We start from the raw sequence: 18360 nt of genomic DNA on the forward strand, positions 1-18360 counted from the left end.
TTTTGTCTTTTCCATTGTACATTAAGCCACATATTTTATTTATATAGAGAGAGAGCGATCGAGAGAACGCACCAGCCAATTCCTTTGTTTTTCCTGCATGCACGACATCGAACACCGTTTCATTGGAAATAATTAGTATTTTCTTTTTGTTTTCTAAGCGGGCAGACACGCGTGGCGTTGGCGCCGTGTCACGCGGCTTCATGAATAGCGTTGATGCTCCCCAACTTTGTGTGGGGGCGGGGGGGGGGGTCTAGTTTTTCTCCTCCTCTCAGCGAACCCGTTGTAGTTACCTTTCGAATCGGATTATTCGTCCGCTGAACATCTTCTCTCTCCTCACTTCTTTCTCTTTCGTCGTGATGGCGGATGAAGGGCTGATCTCAAGGCCCTCCTCCTCCTCCTCCTCCCTCCCTCCCCTCCGTCTTACTCTGGGCTCTGCGGCGGGGTTCTTTCCAGCCCGTACGTTCCTGCTCGCCTGCGTGTGCGCGGGTGCGAGGGTTCTCTCTCTCCTTCATTCACCTCTGCTATGATGTATTTTTTATGTCCATTACTTGAGCCTTTTCTGACGAAGATTATTTTTTATTGTTGTTTTGAAGCTCCGCAAATACTCGAAGGGACGCGGTAAGGATTTCTGCTGGCTAACTTTCGCCTTTAAAAAAGAAAACTGGAAGCGTTGTGTCACAGCAGCCCGTGCCATTCAGCTGACGCTCCACGCCAGACGCCGTCTCCCACACAAAACCTTGAACTACACAATTTATTTCTATATAGAACACACACGGGAGACAGCGAATAAACTTGAATTAGAACTAGAAAAAAAAAAACATGACACAAAACGGCGAGGAGGGCATTCGAGTGTACCTCCGCATCCGGCCTCCACCAACCTCGCAGCAAAGCCGGCTGCTTGCGTCGAGCGACAACAACGCCATCTCGTCCAGCGCGGCAGGGCCCTCGCCGCGTACCTGCCAGTACGAGATCGAAGATGACTTCCATAAGTCGATCATGCACCTTCACACCACGCAGCGGCTGCTGCAGGAGGCACAGCGTAGCGCCGCTGCAGGAGGTGGTCTGGCGGCAGCAGCAGCAGCAGCAGCGGAGTCCCCGCCGGCGCCAGACGACGTGATCAACAACTCGGTGGTCGACTTCCGCTACCGCTTTGACCGCGTCTTCAAGCCGACCGCGACGCAGGAGGACGTCTTCAACACCGTCGCAAAAGATTGCGTGGCGTCGATGCTGGCAGGGCTGAACAGCACCGTTTTCGCCTACGGGCAGACCGGCAGCGGCAAGACGTACAGCATTACGGGGGGTACGGACAGCTACCAGGATCGGGGGTTGATCCCGCGTGCGATGGCAATGATCTACGACGCCGTTGCCCGCCGACGGGAGGGTGGCGATGTCAACGACAGCTATGATGACGCGGCCACCACCTTCAGCATCGCCATTTCCTACCTGCAAATCTACAACGATAAAGGCCAGGACCTGCTGAACCACGGCCACGACGCCCGCACGCTGGAGGAGCTGCCGCCCGTGACGATCCATGAGATGGAGGACGACATAGTCCTGCGCGGCTTGGAGCAGCACAGCGCGCCAACGCTGTCCGACGCGTTAAACCTTCTCTTTCTCGGCGACACGAACCGGCTGTACTGCGAGACGCCCATGAACAAGACGTCGTCGCGGTCGCACTGCGTATTCAGCGTCTACCTCGAAGCTCGCTCGGCCACCACCTCGACGGTGCGGCGCTCGAAGCTGAACCTGGTGGACCTCGCCGGAAGTGAGCGGGTGAGCAAGACCGGCGTCTCGGGCACCATCCTGACAGAGGCGAAGCATATCAACCTCTCTCTGCACTTCTTAGAGCAGGTCATCGTGGCGCTGAGTGAGAAGGCGAAGGGCGTGCGGGATCACGTGCCGTACCGCAACTCCTTCCTCACCATGGTCCTGCGCGACAGTCTCGGCCGCAACTGCAAGACCGCGATGCTGGCTACGGCCCACGTCGTCGCCTCGCAGGTCGCGGAGACGATTAGCACCTGTCAGTTTGCGCAGCGCGTCGCGCTGATTCGGCAGGCGCCGCAGGTGAACGTAGAGACGGACCCGGTGCTGCTCGTGCGGAAGCTCAAGGCGGAGGTGGCGCAGCTGAGGGATGAGGTGGCGTACCTCCGCGCCAACGGCGGTGGCAGCGGCAGCAGCACCACCCTCGCTGCAGATCGCGCCTTGTCCGATGACGAGAGGGATATCTGTCGCCGGATGGTCGACGCCTTCGTGCAGCGCGCGGCGGTGGACGGCGATTGGGGTTCGCGTCTCACGGGCTTTAATGGAGACATGGCACGCATGTACTACTGCTATGACGTGCTACGTGAACGGCTCATCAAAGGGGGCGTAGCGGAGCGCAGCAGCAACGGTGTTGGAGGTGCTGCACCGGCTATTGCGGCGACAGCAGCAGCCACGCAGGCGGCGGAGCAACGGGCGCTTCTCGATGAGAGCGAGGCACAGGTACTGGCGTTACGGCAAAGCCTGCAGCTGAAAGAAAACGAGCTGCAGATGCTGCTGACGGTGCTAAAGCGGGCAGGTGCGAGCGGGGTTGGCGGAGTTGGCGGTGCTGGTGGTGGTGGAAGCATCGGTGCGCGCTACAACGCCCCGACGCAGACAGTCACGAGTAGTAGTCGTAGCAGCGGCACCTCCGCCGCGGAGGCGGCTGACGACGCTGGGGATGCCGACTGGAGAGGCTTTCAGTTCACAGGTGCTACCTCGCCGCACGCCTCGGACGCGGAGCTGCGCCGACAGATCTACCAGGCGGCAAAGCAGCTCATCTATGAGCTTCGGCAGTCCTTTCGTCATCATCGCGATGGTACGCCGCAGGAGAACACGCAACAGCCGAGCCCTGCCATGTCAAGAGTGGCCGCTGAGGCGGCCGCCCAAGCCGCCTTGACACGCGTGACGACGCTCGCGCAACAGGGGCAGCTGACGGAGGCGGAAGCCGCCGCGGCGACGGCGTTCCTCGAGAGCAAAAAAGGGCTGCCGCAGCCGCGAGCTTCCGACACGGAACAGCGCAGCAGCGTCGGTGGAGTTGGCGGTGTGCTCGCGCCGGGCAGCCTGGATGACTCTCGCTCTGCGGTAGACGTTCTGATGGATGAGCAGCTTGTGCAGGACCGCGCGCAGGCGCTAGAAACCTTCAAGGCCACCTACGAAGCGCAGAACAAGGTGGAGGAGACGAAGCAGCTTCTGAAACCGAAGTACGCGTCGTGCAAGGCCACTGCGCAGCAGCTGAACGCCTGCGTCGACGCGATGAAGCACCTCAAGACACAGATTCAGCGTCGGCGCGCGGAGCGAGCGGTGGAGGGGGTCGACGCGGTGGACAGCGAGGAAGCGAACTGGCTGGAGCAGCTGCGCACCACGAAGGAGAAGTACAACACCTACGCCGCGGAGCTGCGTCAGGCCAAAGAGGAAATCGATGGCATGCACGTGTACTTGAAGCACGCGCAGGAGCAGCTCGTGCGCGATTTTGAGAAGTGGTTTACTGCTCGGCAGCAGCAGGTGCAGCTCGCGGTGCAGCAACAGCAACGGCACGCGCTGCGAGGACGCCAGGAGGCGCAGCAGGTCGGCTTGGCGATGGAGTTGCGAACGGTGTTGGGGGCAGCAGACGGCACGCCCGCCTCCCCAGCGGCCACGAAAGAGCCGAGCAACGGCAGCTGTCGCAGCAGCGTGACGACAGCAAAGCTCGGGGAATCCACCGCACCACCCCCTATTCAGAACAACGAAGAGGCCCTTCTGCATGAGGTGTACAGAGACACGGCCCGCCGCAACCACAACAATATCGGTGGTAGTTGCGATGACGGGGACGGCTATCATACTCTCTCTGCCACTGTGCCATCCACCACTGCCGTCAGTCGTGCCTATCCTTACTCCGCGCCGGTTAACACAACCGCGGCCGTCGCCGCCGCGGGCACTGCGCCGCCGTGGCAGCCTTCGACGCCGTGCACTCTGCCCCTTACCTCGTCTGCGGCGACTTCCACCGTACTGTCACGTGTGCCGAACGCGGATCTCATTGGATTGCCTGCCAGCGCACGGGCACCGAACCGGCTCGCCTCTCTCCCGCCCACGTACGCATCCGCGGACCAGCAGCTGCCACCACCACCACCGTCGTCCGCAGCATTCCTGTCTTCTTCACAACCGCGGCCGCACGCGTTATCGTCGTCGTCGTCGGCGCCTACGCTGGAGCTGTCACGGCAGGAAGAGGGCACGGTATTGCGGGGCCTCGCATCATCATCGTCATCCTCAACAGCCGCAACGGGGCCAGCATCAACAGGCGTGCATGCGTCTCACCCTGCCGGCGCCTCATCCGCGGTGCTTGGTTTGACCAAGGCGAATGGGTGGATGGCGGCCGCGGTGCCGAGTGTGGCGGGTGGGGTGGGCGGGGCCACACAAAGTCCAACTCGTCCCTTTCACCTTCATCCGCTCCGCAACAGCAATGACAACGCGCAACAGCAGCAGCAGCAGCGACAACCCGCGCCCCTGTCGTCGACCCCTCCCCCGTCCTTGGCAGGGCTGTCGAGGACTTCCCCAGCGCCGGTGACAGCGACAACGACAGCGGCGGCGGCGGCGAATGGTGCGGCGTCGGCGCGCGCGCAGAGCAACCCCTACTTTCCTCAGTTTCCGTCTACGGGTAACGCGGCCGCCGATGCGCAGCTGGCGCAGCTCTATCAGGCAAGGGAGGCAATGCGGAGGCAGCTGCAATGACGCATGGCAAGAAAGCAAGACAAAAGGAATCTTTTATACGAAGCGGTAGTCGAAACATTCATCTGTCTTTCCAGCTCCTTTCGAATCTTTTCGTTTTCGATTTTCCTTCTTCTACCTCCCATTGTTATTACTGCTGCTGCCGCTACGTTGGGGAGCCAATGTGCATTGCACACACACACACACACACACACACATAGAGACTCATTGAGGTGCGCGACAGGGTTATCTGTATGAGGTAAAGAAAGACCCCTTTTGGGTACACAACTACCGAAGAAAGAGATGTGTGTGCGACAAAGACAAGCAAACGAAATACATCTGATGCATTCCCTAAACCTGAATGACCAACGCGCATGTGGGGCGCTGCGTCTGTTCTTTCCGTCCTTCACACACACACACGCCTTTCCTCCTCCCTTTCTTTTTGTTGTTGAGTGTTTTACTGAATCTTCTTTCCACGCAACGCCGTGGCAACACCGCTGCAGTGCTGATTGCTTGTTCTTCACAGCAGTACACACCTGCGGGCACGGTGCGCTACCGTTTGTATTTGAATAATTGTATATATATATATATATATTTCAGAAGAAGGTGGCTCGCCGCGATGTCCACCCCGGCAGATCCCTCCGCATCGGCGCCTGCTGCCTCGGCCGCGGTGGTGGCTGCGGCAGCCAAGAAAGCCGCACGCCACAAAGCCGCCTCAAACAAAGAAGATCCGCTGCACACGTGGAACCAGCAGCTCATGGAGGCGTGTCTCGCGTGCGACTTGGCTCGTGTCGAGGATCTGGTAGAGCGAGGCGCCGATCCGGTCAACGCGCGGGAGGTGCCGCCGCCTGCGTTTTACGCCGGTGCACTCGGCACCGCCGTGCACGAGCAGCATCTTCAGCGCAAACGGTTCACAGGCGACGGGGTCGACGCCGGTGAGCAGCACGGCGAAGCCTATGGCGTTGTTGTGGCTGCTGCTGCTGCTGCTAGAGGTGTAGGTGGAGAAGGTAATGCCACGGAGGTCACCAGTGCGAGCAGCGGAAGTGCTGCCACTGCGAACGCTGCAGCCGATCGGCTCTCCCCCCTCGCTGCGATGCTGCTCTCCGGCCTCGACTCACCCGCCGCTCGCGGCATCGTGGCCTTTTTACTTCAACGCGGCGCGAGCGTCAACGACCCGGTCACCTACACGACAACGCAGGAGGCGACAAACGAAGGCGACGCGACAGGCGCGGGCGACGATGCCGCGGCAGGCAATCGGGCAGCGAATAGCGGGGAGACGAAGAAGGGTGCCAAGACGAAGGCACCACCCGTCTCCTCCCGCTTCGGCTCCGCCGCGCAGGCCGCGGCAGGCGGCGGCGGAAATGCCGACGACGCCCAGCGCGGACAGCAAGAGGAGGAGCGCAGCGTGGACGGATCGGTGCTGCACTGCGTTGTCAGCCGCGGCGATCACGCACAGCTGCTGCGGCTTCTCCTGCTCGCGGCGCCGCTTCCACCGCAGTTGATGCCGCCCTCCGCAGCCGCCGGCGAAGAAGAAGAAGGTAATGAACAGCACGACGCCCGTAAGGAAGAGAAGACCAACGCAGAGGAGTGCCCCGCCGCGTTGCCCTACTCGCTGTTGAGCGCTGTCGAGCAGGAGACGGTGGTAGGGGCGCTGCGACATCAGCAGCTCGCATCGTTACCGCCATCGGTGAACCCGGTGAGCACCAGCGGGGGAGGCAAGTCCGACGACGCCGCCGCCGCTGCAGCAGCCGCCCCCGCACCGAGTAACGGACAGCAGCAGCAGCAGCAACAGCCAAAGGGAAAGGGTAAGCAGGGCGGCGCCACGGCCCCTGTGCCGAGTGGGCCGGAGTCACCACGCCCCACGGCTACCTGGGTAACGGACTCCATTCTCGGTGGCAACGGCCCCTTCACGATCTCGGCCGCGGCTGCGGAGGCGGTCCTGGCTGCTTTTCAGAAGCGTCAGCAACGCCCGCTCGCTCGCGGTGCCTCCGCCGGCGGCGTCAGAGGTGGTGGAAGGGGCCTGCCGCCACGTCGGCTGCCTATCCTGATGAGCGCCTACCCACACCTCGACGATGGAGACAACGCTGGCGTGCACGCAGGCGACGCACCCCGCACCTCCGCTGCGTTGTGGAACTTACAGAAGCTGTGCAGGGAATCGCTGAAAGGGCAAGGCGGCGCGGGTGAAGGCGACATGGACCCCCACCGCACGACGAGTGAGGAAGGAGAAGGGGCACGTGGGGACGGGGGTGATTGGCTGAAGCAGCGTACGGAACTTGATTTCACCCAAGTTGACTCCCTCGGCTGCACCGCCGCCACTATCGCCCTGCAACGCGGTGACACCTTGTCGCTTCGCCTGTTGTACTTCTTCGGCGCCCCCATGCCCTTCCACGACCTCGTGAACGCAACCCAGACCCGCCTGGCGCGTGCCTGTGCACGCGGCAACGTCGCACGGGTAGAGCACTTACTCCGCCACGGCGATCGCCTGTCGCAGCTGTCCGCAGACGGGCGATACACCCTCATTCACTACGCGGCGGCGCAACCAGCGGTGCTGAAGGTGCTGACGGAGCACGGGCTCTCGCTAGAGTACGAAAACGTGTGGGGTGAGTCGGCGGTGTTGTCGCTGCTGCGGCACGGGACGGCGCGGAACGACGCCAAGTACGTCCAAACGCTGTATGGAACGGCCGCCTGGGCCGCCGCGAATGCCGCCGCTGCCGCCGCAGCAGCAGCAGCAGCGGGAGGCGGCACCGACGGTGTGAACATCTCCACCTCCACCTCCAACACGAACGCGACGAACGCGGCGGCGCAGAGCACACCTGTTCCACCGACTATCAGCACCGCCGTCAGCAACGCCATCGCCTTCACGCAGCTGCCGCCGAGTGCGCAGCGCAACTACATCCTCTGCCCACCACTGCAGCTGCCGTTGCTGACCACAACCGGGAGTGGTGGGGCGGCCGGCGGCGGCGGCAATGCCGGCCGTGGTGGCGCAGCGAAGGATCACTTCGCCAGCGCCAGCGCGCGTCGCATCAGCACAAACCCAAGCGCGGCAGCGGCGTCGACGTCCAACAACGCATCGGCCGCCTCTGCTGCTGCTCGGCTGCCCTCTGTCGCGCCGCCAGCTCAACCGTTTTTTGGCGGCCGCGAGGCGGGCACGTGGTGGTCCTTCCTGCCCCCGACGACGACGACCGCAGAGGCGGTGGACACGTTGTTGAAGGCCGGTGCGGTGCTGCAGGGTTACATCCCAGATGAGGACCTTGACTTACCCTACGTACGCTTCGGCGAGTCGCAGACTGCCGCTGCTGCTGCTGCTGGCGGTACTGCGGTCAGTGATGAGCACTACGACAGTGGCGCCGGCGATGAAGGAGAGGAAAGGGAAGAGGACTTTTACGGCAGCCGGACGTCGATGTCCGGCTCTGCGAGCACCGCCGTGCCCTTCGCAGGCCACTACTCAAGCAGTCAACGGAGGCAGCAACAACATCAGCAGCAGCTCTGCCCTGGACGCCTTTCACTTCGCGTTACCCCGCTGCAGCAAGCCATCTTCGATTACCACCCAGAGCTGATTCGGCGGCTGGTGATCGACTACCGAGTGGACCCGATGCAGCGGGACTCGCAGGGAGCGACGGCGTTGCACTATGCCGCGCTCTGTGCCCACGCCCCGACGGTGCTGGAGATGCTGCTGTCACCGCAGGTGATGCTGATGCACGTAAAGCCCGCCGGCGGCGCGGTAGGAGGTGGAGGTGCGGGGGCCTCGACGCTGAGTGCCGTCATGGGCGGCGAAAGCAGCGGTCCTGCGGAGGCGGTCATCTCCATCCCGGCCGCGGTTGGCTCGAAGATCGACCTGAACTGTACGGACATGGCCGGTCGCACCCCGCTCTTCTACGCCGCGTTGGTCGGCAACGAAGCGGCGGTGAAGCTGCTGTTGCGCTTCGGGGTGCTGCTGCAGGTTGGCCGCGCGGACCGCGATGGCTGGACGCCCCTGCACGTCGCCGTCCGTCAGCAGCACCCCACTGTGGTGGTGCTGCTGCTGCGACACACGAAGCAGCTCTTGAGCAGCGCCACGGCAGCGGGCGGGGGGCCGGATGTCTTCTCCGAGTTGCTCGGCAACCTACGAGGCGCAGGGGGCGCGCGCGGGACCTCGTCCACGCGGGCCGGCAGCGCCGGCCGGCGCGGCTCGCAACGCAGCGGCTCCTTCACGAGTGCGGGTCGGCTACGGCGCAGCGACAGCAACACCGCCGCTGCCGCAGCAGCAGCCGCAGCGGCAGGCGGTGGTCCCGTCTCCCCCACCGACCTCCTCTTCGCGAATGGCGGCGTGGCGCTGGTGGATGTGGAGGCGGAGGAGCGCAGCGCGCACGCGACACCGCTGGAGCTGCTGATCAGGCAGACGCGACCGGCAGTGCCGGCCTCCGCGGCGGAGATACGCGTCGCCACCGCGCTGCTGGCAGAAGGGCAGGCGAGCTCGCTGCGGCCGAGCGGGCTGCCGAACGGGGGATCGCTGCTGCACCGTGTCGTGGCGGATGGCCAGGTGGAGTTGGCGCGGTTGCTGCTGTCGTACTACGCCAACCCGGACGAGGTGGACGACGTAGACGAGACGCCGCTGTTCCTTGCGGTGCGCCAGACTCCGCCGTCCTCCGCAGCACCGCAACAGGACGAAACGGACGAGGCTGCGACCTCGCCAGCGTCGTTTGCAGCGGACGACGAGGAGCAGCAGCAGCAGCGGCGACGGTGCTGTCGCCGGGACTGCCGCACCTCACTTATTCGAACTTTGCTGGAGTACGGCGCGACGCCGTCTGCGCAAAGCGGCACGAACCTCGACACGCCGCAGCACCTCGCCGCCCGCCGCCTGGCGACCCCGTCGGAGGATAACGAGGAACTGTTGCAGATGCTCTTCTACACGGTGCCCGATCGCAAATCAGCGGCGGCGGCGGCAGCGGCGGGCAGCCGTGGGCGGCGAGCCGACAGTCGAAGTAAGTCTCGTGAACCACGCCTGCGGCCACGCTTGCCGGATTCCGCCGCCGCCGCAGCAGCAGACGCGGAGAGCGCTCTGCTGAATCACCGTGGTGGCAGGAAAACCGGAGGTGCGGCAGGGGCGAAGGAGAGCGCGCTGCGCCGTCGGCTAAACCGTAACAGCAGCGAAGGCGGACGAGCAGGGCACCGACCCAGCTCGCAGGACGGTAGCGCACGGGACCGACGGGGTCAGCAGCGGCTGGCGGGACAGCAGCAGCAACCGTCGCCATCCTCTTCCGCCTCTGCTGCCGCACGTCGCAGGTTGTGGACTGACGAGGCCGGCGACGCGGCTGATGCCGCCGTGGAAGGTTTGTACGGCGACGGCCTCGCCGAGGATCAGCTCTCGCTCGCCGACAGTAGCGTCGCGAGCGGCGGCGGCAACAACACAGGCGTCTTCGGCGACGACGATGACCGCAGCGTCACCACCAGCCGACCGGAGAGCGGCGACGTCAACGATGCCCACCGCGGCGCGGTCGACGCAGACGCAAGTGGCGAAGGCGCGACGGAGGCCGATCACCGACGAGCGGCGCTGCGGCAGTGGCAGTGCGCCGAGCACCTGCTATCTCCCTCGCATTGCTGGTTGCTGACGGACGCACAAGGGCAAACGCCGCTGCACGTCTTGTGCAGTTCGGCCTGTCATGCCGTGCAGCGTTTGCCGGCACTGCTGAGGCTGCTGAAGGATCTGGAGGCGTACACGCTGATGCGGGAGTCGGCCAACAGCGGTGACCGAGAGGTGCTGTCGATGGTGTGGGGCCTGCAAGACGCACACGGGCGGACGCCGCTGCACGCCGCTGCTGAGAGCGGCTTTGTCGAAGCGATGGAGATCATTCTACGCATGAGCCCGTTGAGTGTTGTGGCGGTGGATGCGCAGGGTCGTACTCCGCTGCACGCCTGTGTGCTGATGCGGAACGACCTCCTCACCTCTTCACCGACCGCTGCAGACGCGGCAGCAGAGGTCACCGCCAAGGCAGAGATACAAGAAGAAGAGGAGCAACGACAGCAGCTGTTGGCGGCTCGTCTACAACGCATGATGACGACGCTGCGGGACACCCTGTCGAGGCTAACAGCTGAGGGGAAGGCAGTGCCGCTGCATGGCCAGCCGATTCGACGCACAGGGCAGGACGTCCTGCCCACGCCGTTTCACACCACCGCTGCGGCTGATAGAACGCCTGCTGACCTACAGCAACAACACGGCGGCCTGCGTGCCGTGGCCGCCCTTGTGCAGCCCTCCACCATCACCGAACAGCTGCAGCGGTGGCAGAAGACCCGGCACTGGGGGGCTCGTCCGCTACTGCTCCGCGGTGCAGACGCCGACGCTGCGAACAGCGACGCCAACAACGCCACACGACTGCTGCAAATGGATGCTGCGTCGGGTAGCGGGGTGCGCAGCTGGACGGCGTACACGCAGCTGCCGGATGGGCAAGGGCGTACGGCGCTGCTGCTGGCGGCAGAGCTCGGCAATCGCAGTGCTGCGCGTGCGCTACTCCAGCAGGCGTGAGGAAACGAAGCCTCCTTAAAACGCACGCTGATGACGTCTTTGCGTGCGGAGAGGTGGGTTGCGCTGTCGTGCCTAGACGGTGCGTGGTGGCCTGCTCAAGCGAGTTCTCCGGACTACCCCCCCCCCCGACTACACACACACTCGTTTCCTCTATCTCCTCTGCCACTTCGTGTGCTTTTAAAGCTGTGGGCCTTGTCAGAGGTAGTTGGATGATACATCGGCGCGAGAACACTGGGAAAACGGGTGAAAAGGAAAAACACACACAGCCTCTGACAGTTCAGCGATATCGGAGATGTCCACTGCAACTTGTTTTTTACTATTATTATTTTGTTTACTTATGTAGATGATGTACAGCAAACACCGAGAGAAGATACGAAGACGCACCAAACGCGTGTGTCTGTGATACGTCAGAATGAAATCCCATAAATCAAGAACGATGTTTTCGTTTTTCTCTTACATGAGCAAAAAGGCTTCCATGAAGTTGGCGTCAGCAGCACCGCACGCGAAATGCGGTGAGTGCGCTGGGAAGGGAACTCACACACACACACACATATGTGCCCACGCACACAGCAAAGAAAAAAATAGAAGTGTGTACGCCTGACAAGGCCTCCGTTCCCCCCCCCCCCCCCCACGTTCGCCATGGTGATGACTTCGTTGTGAGTACTCGTACGTTGATGATGATGATGATCAACCTCACCCGATTACACGGCAAACGGCACCCATCATCGCTCTGTTTCGCCACGCTTTACGTCACCTCTGTTGTTATCCGAATCCCCCTTTTTTACTGCACCCAACGCCTCGGGACACCGCCATCAACAACAACAACAACCAAAAAAGAGCGCTTTTTTTAGCTGCGAGAGTATTTCGGTAGGCAACTCATTCGTTAAGCCGCGCCTTTGACACGTTATTATTATTATTATTGTTTATTGTAACAGTACTTCTGGTATTACTGCAGAGAGAAGCGTCGTGGGAGGTATCCGTTTCGCTTTAGCGTCAAGCTTACGTGTGTGTGTGTGTCGTTGTCGCTGTCTCAGTAACACGTACTCAGAATGGGGCAGTATCAAAGCACGCCGACATTCAAGGCTGGTGCGCAGCCGCAGTCGGAACGTTGTCTGGAGTCATTCCGTGCGGCGCAGCTCGATCAACTCCGCGCTCAACTCGCCCACCTCGCCGACGCCCTCGCGCTGATTGAAGCGTCACACGCGGACGGCAACGACAGCACCTGTGAGTGCTCAAGTCCTGCGAACCGGTCCATCTCAACGCAGGCGACGTGCCCGCCGTCGTCCGTGTCAACCACTGCGTTCCTCCTACAGCCTTTCGCCCAGGTGCACCTCGCCGGCTACAAGCTCGGCGACGATGCACTCACGCAGCCTTTCCAGCTGTCACTCGAGCAGCCGCCCGCCAGCGCGCTCGCGTTTCTCGGACGGGACACGGCGCTGTCGGTGCTGGATCTGAGTTACAACAATCTCACCTCAACTGTGGTGGAGCCGCTGTTGCGCGCCGTGGCGGAGCTGCCGATGCTGACGGTGCTGCGACTCAGCGGAAACGCACTAGGATCTGCCGTCAAGCTGCCGGGTGCGGCGTCGCCAACTGAGCCAAAGGAAGAGCCCAACAATGATGATGATGATACGCTCTGCCTTGTCGGAGGAGCGTCGTCTGATGAGGCGTGGGCCGCTTCGCCGACACCCGCCGCGCAGCTCGGCCGCTGGCTGGCGACCAACCCACCTCTGCGGGAGCTCTTCCTCCACCAATGTGAATTCAGAGATCACGATGTGCACGCGGTGTTGCGCGGTCTGATTCCCCACCCCGACAGCACCACGTCCTCGTCCCTTACAACGCTGCAGCTGGCGGGCAACCCCGCGTGCACGTGGCGCAGCGCTCGAATGGTGCTGCAGCTCGTGCGCAACTTAGGGAACACGACGCTGCGTGCGGTAGAGCTGGAGGGCGCGCCGGCGGACACGGCGGTGCGATTTGAGTACGCGTGCGCCGCGGACGGCCACTTCCGCTCCGGCAAGACACTGATTGCCCAAGTAGACGGAGGGGAGGGTGAGGCGGCGGTTGGTGCCACTGATGCCGCGGCGGCGGCTGTCGTGGTGTCGGAGACGACGCTGCATGAGCTGACGCCCGGACAGTCGGCACGCTTTCGCAGCCGTCGGCGGCACCTGCGCGAGGAGCTGGACGGCACGCACGTGATGCTGCCGGCTTTGATTCATGAAATCGATGCCATTCTCTCCGTTCGTCGCGCAGCAGCAGCGACAGAAGCAGCAGCAGCAGCAGCGGCCGAAGTAATCGTCAAAGATGCCTTGGTTGAGGCCGCACCGCAGGAGCTGCAGCCGCCGACGGATGCAGCAGTCGAGATGGAAAATGGCGGTGATGGGGGCAGTCTGCGCGAAGTAGCTGTCGACGCGGCGGCGGAGGACGCCGACGCACACGCAGCCGACGACTCACCGCACACGGTGGCGGAGGATGGTGATGATGGAGACCGCGATGCTTTCCTTCCCAACGCAGCAGCAGAAGCCGCGATGGAGAAGCCGCCCTTCTCGCCCCCCACGAGGCCGCCCCGTTTCCTCACGTGCTCGCACATGCGCAAGTCGCTGCAGGTGCGCCGCGAGGCACGCTTTGAGACGCCGCAGCGCATCGCACGCGTGATGGCCGAGGCAGAGGCCTTCCGACACCGCATTCACCCGCTGCAGGTGGACACGCGCGCCCCGCCGTGCGTCGACGTGCACGCCCGCAGTACCTCAAGCCAATTCGGAAGCGAGAGCGCCGCGGCGCCGTGGTACGCCAAGGAGGGCTTCGTGATGCGGTCTAATGGGCTGTCCAACGTGCTGGTGGCCCCGGTGTTGTCTGGGGCCGCCTCTGCGCGGCGGAATGTGCTGCTGGAGGAGATGGAGGATGCGCCGCTGCAGGCGTGTTGGTGTACCCCGCGCAACGCGACGAGCGCGGCGAACTACGCGGGCATCTTACACTACCACTGCGTGCTGGAGGGGGAGGCGGTTCGCCACCGAGGCGGAACGGCGACGACGGCGAGCACACGAAAAGGGCAGAGCCAGAAGAAAGACGGCGCCTCCAAAGCAACAGGAGTAACAGGTGCTGGAGCGACAGGAGCGGGCTCGATGCAGCTGCCACCTCTCGTGTCCGCGGAGTCACCGGCTGCTGGTGCTGGTGCTGCTGCTGCTGCTGCGGCGGTGGGTGTGGAGTCACCCATTATCGACGGTGGCGTGCGCACCTACCTTGGGTGCTGCGGCACCGGCCACGTCTGCCTCTCCGCCTCAGCCTCCGCTATGCGTGGACCACAGCGCGCGCAGCGGATGCGCACCATGTTGCTGACGCAGTCCGCCAAACGATTGCCGTCGTCATCATCGTCGTCGGCGGCGGCGGTGCGTCCAGCAACGTCGCACGGAGGTGGCGGTGGCGTGACGGGGCGCCTTGGCAGTCTGCGCCGGGCTCCGCCGCGAGCGCGTGTGTCGTCCGCGCCCTCGCTGTCGTTGAAGACGGACGACGACGACGACGACGGTCTGCCGTGCAAGGCGTCGGATATGTTTAGTGGGGCCAAGACGGTGCACCAGACCACGAACGGGCTCGCCGTGGCGCTCAACTACAGCCCCGTGGCGTTCTTTGCAGCTCCGCACGTCGCGTGTGCGGCGGGCATTCAGATGGAGGAATGCACGTGAGTGCCCCACGCGGAATCGCACGTACACACGACAACTACCAGCATGTAAAGGCCCGTGTGGTGGTACGCGTCGCAGGCGGTGTTCCAGTTTTCTCTTTATGTGATTGTTTGTTGTTGCGCCTTCTTCGGGCTTTTTAAATTTAAACAAGAAAACGAACGAACAGAGTGTATATATATTCCTATCTCCTTTGAAGTAGATGATGCACCTTCTTTTTTCCTTTTTTTCTCGCTTCTGAAACGTCACGGCGTGGATACGCGCCAACGCGTGTGCGCCGAGCTAATGAGTCCCGGTGCGTTCTTTCCACGCCCTCATGTAAGCAACACCGGCGTTTTAGTTTGCTTGCTTGGTTTTCTTTCTCTCTGTTTTTCTATGTATGAGTGGATGAATGGATGGATGTATGTATGTAAGGCCACGCAGACTCCGCTTTGCTGTTTATTGATGATACTGTATGTGTGCGTGTGTTTCTCTGCTTTGGATTCTTTTACTATTGGCCCCACCGAATCATTTGTTTTTGTGTTTGTTTTTCTCACTCGTTCCTCCTCCCTCTTTTCCTCTTCCCTCTCTTTCGATTGGTCCGGTGGGAACAACCACAGAGTCCGCTTTCATGTGTGTGTGTGTGTTTGTTTGTGTGTGCTGGCTTTCTTGGTGGTGCCGCGAAGCGTACGCTCTAGTTCATCTACCTTCTTTTTCGTTGTTTTTTCCCTCCCATTTCAAGCTAACTGGGGTTGTAGAAGTTTCCGTCCCCTTGCGAGTGGCTTGCTGTCGATGTTGCTGCGTGCCGACCCACCGCCACTCTTCCCTTTCCTATGTACGTAGTTTAGCCCCTTTAGGAGTTGGTTCTTCGCCCTCTTTCTCCGTATTGCTTTTACGAAGATCGATGATTGATATACATGTATGCGTATGTACGCGAACCTTTATCGATCTTATTGGGGCCTTTGCTTGTTGGTTAAAGCCTAATTTTCTTTTTTTTTCCTTGAAGAGATGTTTTTCAATCATCCCTAGTCTGTGCCGTTGGACGGTATTTCCTCACTCATGTTCATTAACGCAGATGTTTTATTATTCTTTTTGTTGATAAGTACTATTATTATTATTGTTACTATTATTATGCTGCTGAGGATGGGGCTTGAGGGGACCTGCAGCGCAGCAGCCAATCCACGATTGCCGTCTCCGCTTCGCCGAAGTTGTGGGGGAGAGAGAGAAATTCGTACGTGCGCGGTGGACGATGCGGACAACGCAGTTGTTGGGTGTGCGGCGGGAAGCTACTGTACTGCTCTTTATGGAAGAGCTGTATTTATTGTTTCGTAGCTTTTCCCTTCTCCCATGGCCCACGTGACTAACGTCTCTGTGTGTGAGTGAACTGCGTGCGTGCGAGCAATCAACAACTCACGATTTGCACTGACCTCTTCTTTCCCCCTTCTCTTCCTCCTCCTTGTTCGGCCATATCTCCTATATGGACTATTTATGATTATTCCTTTTTTTTTTCTTAAAAACACCGCCGTCTTGTCCCAACGAAGCCACCACCCTTTCATCTCTCTGAGTTACACATTACTGCAGTCAATTCCTGAAATCGTTTTCTCATATCAAAGGCAACGCCGTTTCTTCCTTCCCTCGCTCATCTCATACCGCCTCATTTATTTCTTGCTGCGGTGTTGTTGTTGTTTTTTGAGCTTCCAGTGCGAATTGAAGCGGACTCGAACGACTGCCTCATCAGCATCAGCAACTGCACAGAGAAAAGGATGCTGCGTCAATGCTGTTGGCTCCGCGTGGCGAGCGACGCCGCTGCAGCCGGCGGTGGTGCAAAACAAAAGCAAGACAGTTTCTTCTCCCTTCTTCGCCGTCTCATGGCGTGGAACAGCTCTAACGCCGCCGCCGCCGACGCTGCAGCCGCATCTTCCTCTTCCTCGGTAGCACCAACTACGGTGAACAGTGACATTAAAAATAACAGCAATAATAATAATAACGGCACTACACCGACTGCCTTTGAGGCAGTAGAAGCATCTGTTCTCACTCGCTGGACGTGTCGCCACTTCGACAAGGCGCAGCCCATCGATATGAAGAAACTCGAGCGGGTTCTGGCGGCGACAACGCGCGCCCCCACTGGATTTAACCTGCAGGGCTGGTACGCCATTGTGGTGACGGAGATGCCGGTGCGGGAGAGGCTGTTCCAGGCAGCGCTGGGTCAGCCGCAGGTGCTCGACGCCCCCGCCACCGTCGTCTTCGTCGGCGACACGGAGCCGGAGTGCAACGCCCCGCAGGCACTGGAGATGGGCCTTGAGACCGGCTACTACGGCCCTCTCTACGGCGCTGCTTATCTGCGAAACATATACTATTTCATGCACGGCGGGCCGATGCAGACCGTGGCGGCCGCGAAGTCGGTGCTCAGCACGTGGTACAGCCAGGTGACCGGCACGCCCGTCATCTCTGCCCCGGTGAGCCGCGCCGGCTACGCGTGGAAGCAGACGATGATCCCGGCGACCACGTTTATGCAGCTGGCGACGGCCGCCGGATGGGACACGTGCATGATGGAGGGGATCGACGAGGAGGCGGTGAAGCGGGTGCTGGGCGTGCCGGCGCGCTGCACGGTGCCGGTGCTGATCAGCGTAGGACACGCGACGGCGGCGGCGGCGGAGCGGGCGAAGGTGCGGAGCTCACGCTTTGCGACAGCGCATTTGATTCGCTGGAACAAATTCTGATGCGGAGGATGGCCGTTGTTAGAACGAAGAAGTAGCTGTGGAGACGACGGCCATTAATCGAGGGAAAGGGGAGGTGGGGAGTGAGCTCTGCCGAAGGAGAAAGTGAGACGACCTTTTCGTTTGTGTGGGTGAGTGTGTAGGTGTGTGGGTGTCGGTGTCACACGCAGAAGGAGTGACAGCGAGCTGCATCAAAAAAGAGATAAAAAATGTGTGTTAAGGAAACGGAAAGTAGATCCTCCTCCTCTCTCTCCCCCCCCCCCCCCCAACAGCGATAGTACTTCACAACGATATCCGCGTGGGGTTTGTGGAGGTGGTTGCACCGCCTCTGCTGTTGCGCAGGCGGGCGAGTGTGCGTTCGCATGTTCGATTTCCCGCCGTTTTGTGTCCTTCCTCATCGACGTCCGCGGTCACCTCGTTATTTCGACATCTACCTCTTTCTCTTTTCCCTCTCTGCGGCATGACTGAGGGGGGAACCAACATAGTTATCCCACCTCAGCCGGCCGCGTGCACCGTCTTCCTCTTCTTTGTTTTTAGAGTTACCTTTCAGAAGGCTTCGCATGTCCCCTCCCCCGCCCTCTTCTTGCATGTGCATTCCGCATAAGAGGATGCGCTCTCCGCTCTTTTTTTTCTTTTAGGGAGGCGGCTGGCTTTGTTCGAACAGGGGATGGGCATCGATGAAGAACTCAACGAAACTCCAGCAGAAGAGACGCACACGCATGCCTGCAATGAAGGCACCGGAGCTGTAGAACAGTGTAAAGGAGTTTGTTAGAAAAACTTAATATGATTCTTTCTC

At 61.2% G+C, this 18360-nt stretch overlaps 4 protein-coding genes across 5 annotated transcripts; all 4 read left to right on the plus strand.

Moving 5' to 3' along the window:
- Positions 1-367: 367 nt before the first annotated feature.
- ABB37_04265 (Kinesin putativekinesin) lies at positions 368-4725 on the plus strand (the record flags this gene model as incomplete). The annotated part of the gene is made up of 1 exon (XM_015801879.1): positions 368-4725. Exon 1 carries the CDS (start codon positions 820-822, stop codon positions 4723-4725), a length of 3906 nt encoding a protein of 1301 aa, XP_015659280.1. The 5' UTR covers positions 368-819.
- Positions 4726-5152: 427 nt separating this feature from the next.
- Positions 5153-11200, plus strand: ABB37_04266 (hypothetical protein; the record flags this gene model as incomplete). Of its 2 annotated transcripts, none has more annotated exons than XM_015801880.1 (1): positions 5153-11200. In XM_015801880.1, the coding sequence occupies exon 1, from the start codon at positions 5321-5323 to the stop codon at positions 11198-11200; it is 5880 nt and encodes a 1959-aa protein (XP_015659281.1). In that variant the 5' UTR covers positions 5153-5320. The 2 variants fall into 2 exon arrangements, with proteins under 2 accessions (XP_015659281.1, XP_015659282.1); XM_015801881.1 differs by having other exon boundaries at positions 5203-11200.
- An 835-nt stretch (positions 11201-12035) lies between these two features.
- On the plus strand, positions 12036-14874 carry ABB37_04267 (hypothetical protein; the record flags this gene model as incomplete). The annotated part of the gene is made up of 1 exon (XM_015801882.1): positions 12036-14874. The coding sequence occupies exon 1, from the start codon at positions 12250-12252 to the stop codon at positions 14872-14874; it is 2625 nt and encodes an 874-aa protein (XP_015659283.1). The 5' UTR covers positions 12036-12249.
- Positions 14875-16386: 1512 nt separating this feature from the next.
- Positions 16387-17567, plus strand: ABB37_04268 (putative mitochondrial nitroreductase-like protein; the record flags this gene model as incomplete). Its single annotated transcript, XM_015801883.1, has 1 exon — positions 16387-17567. The coding sequence occupies exon 1, from the start codon at positions 16611-16613 to the stop codon at positions 17565-17567; it is 957 nt and encodes a 318-aa protein (XP_015659284.1). The 5' UTR covers positions 16387-16610.
- Between the last annotated feature and the right edge of the window lie 793 nt (positions 17568-18360).

Source organism: Leptomonas pyrrhocoris (genome assembly GCF_001293395.1).
Source record: "Leptomonas pyrrhocoris isolate H10 chromosome Unknown, whole genome shotgun sequence".
Lineage (NCBI taxonomy): Eukaryota > Euglenozoa > Kinetoplastea > Trypanosomatida > Trypanosomatidae > Leptomonas > Leptomonas pyrrhocoris.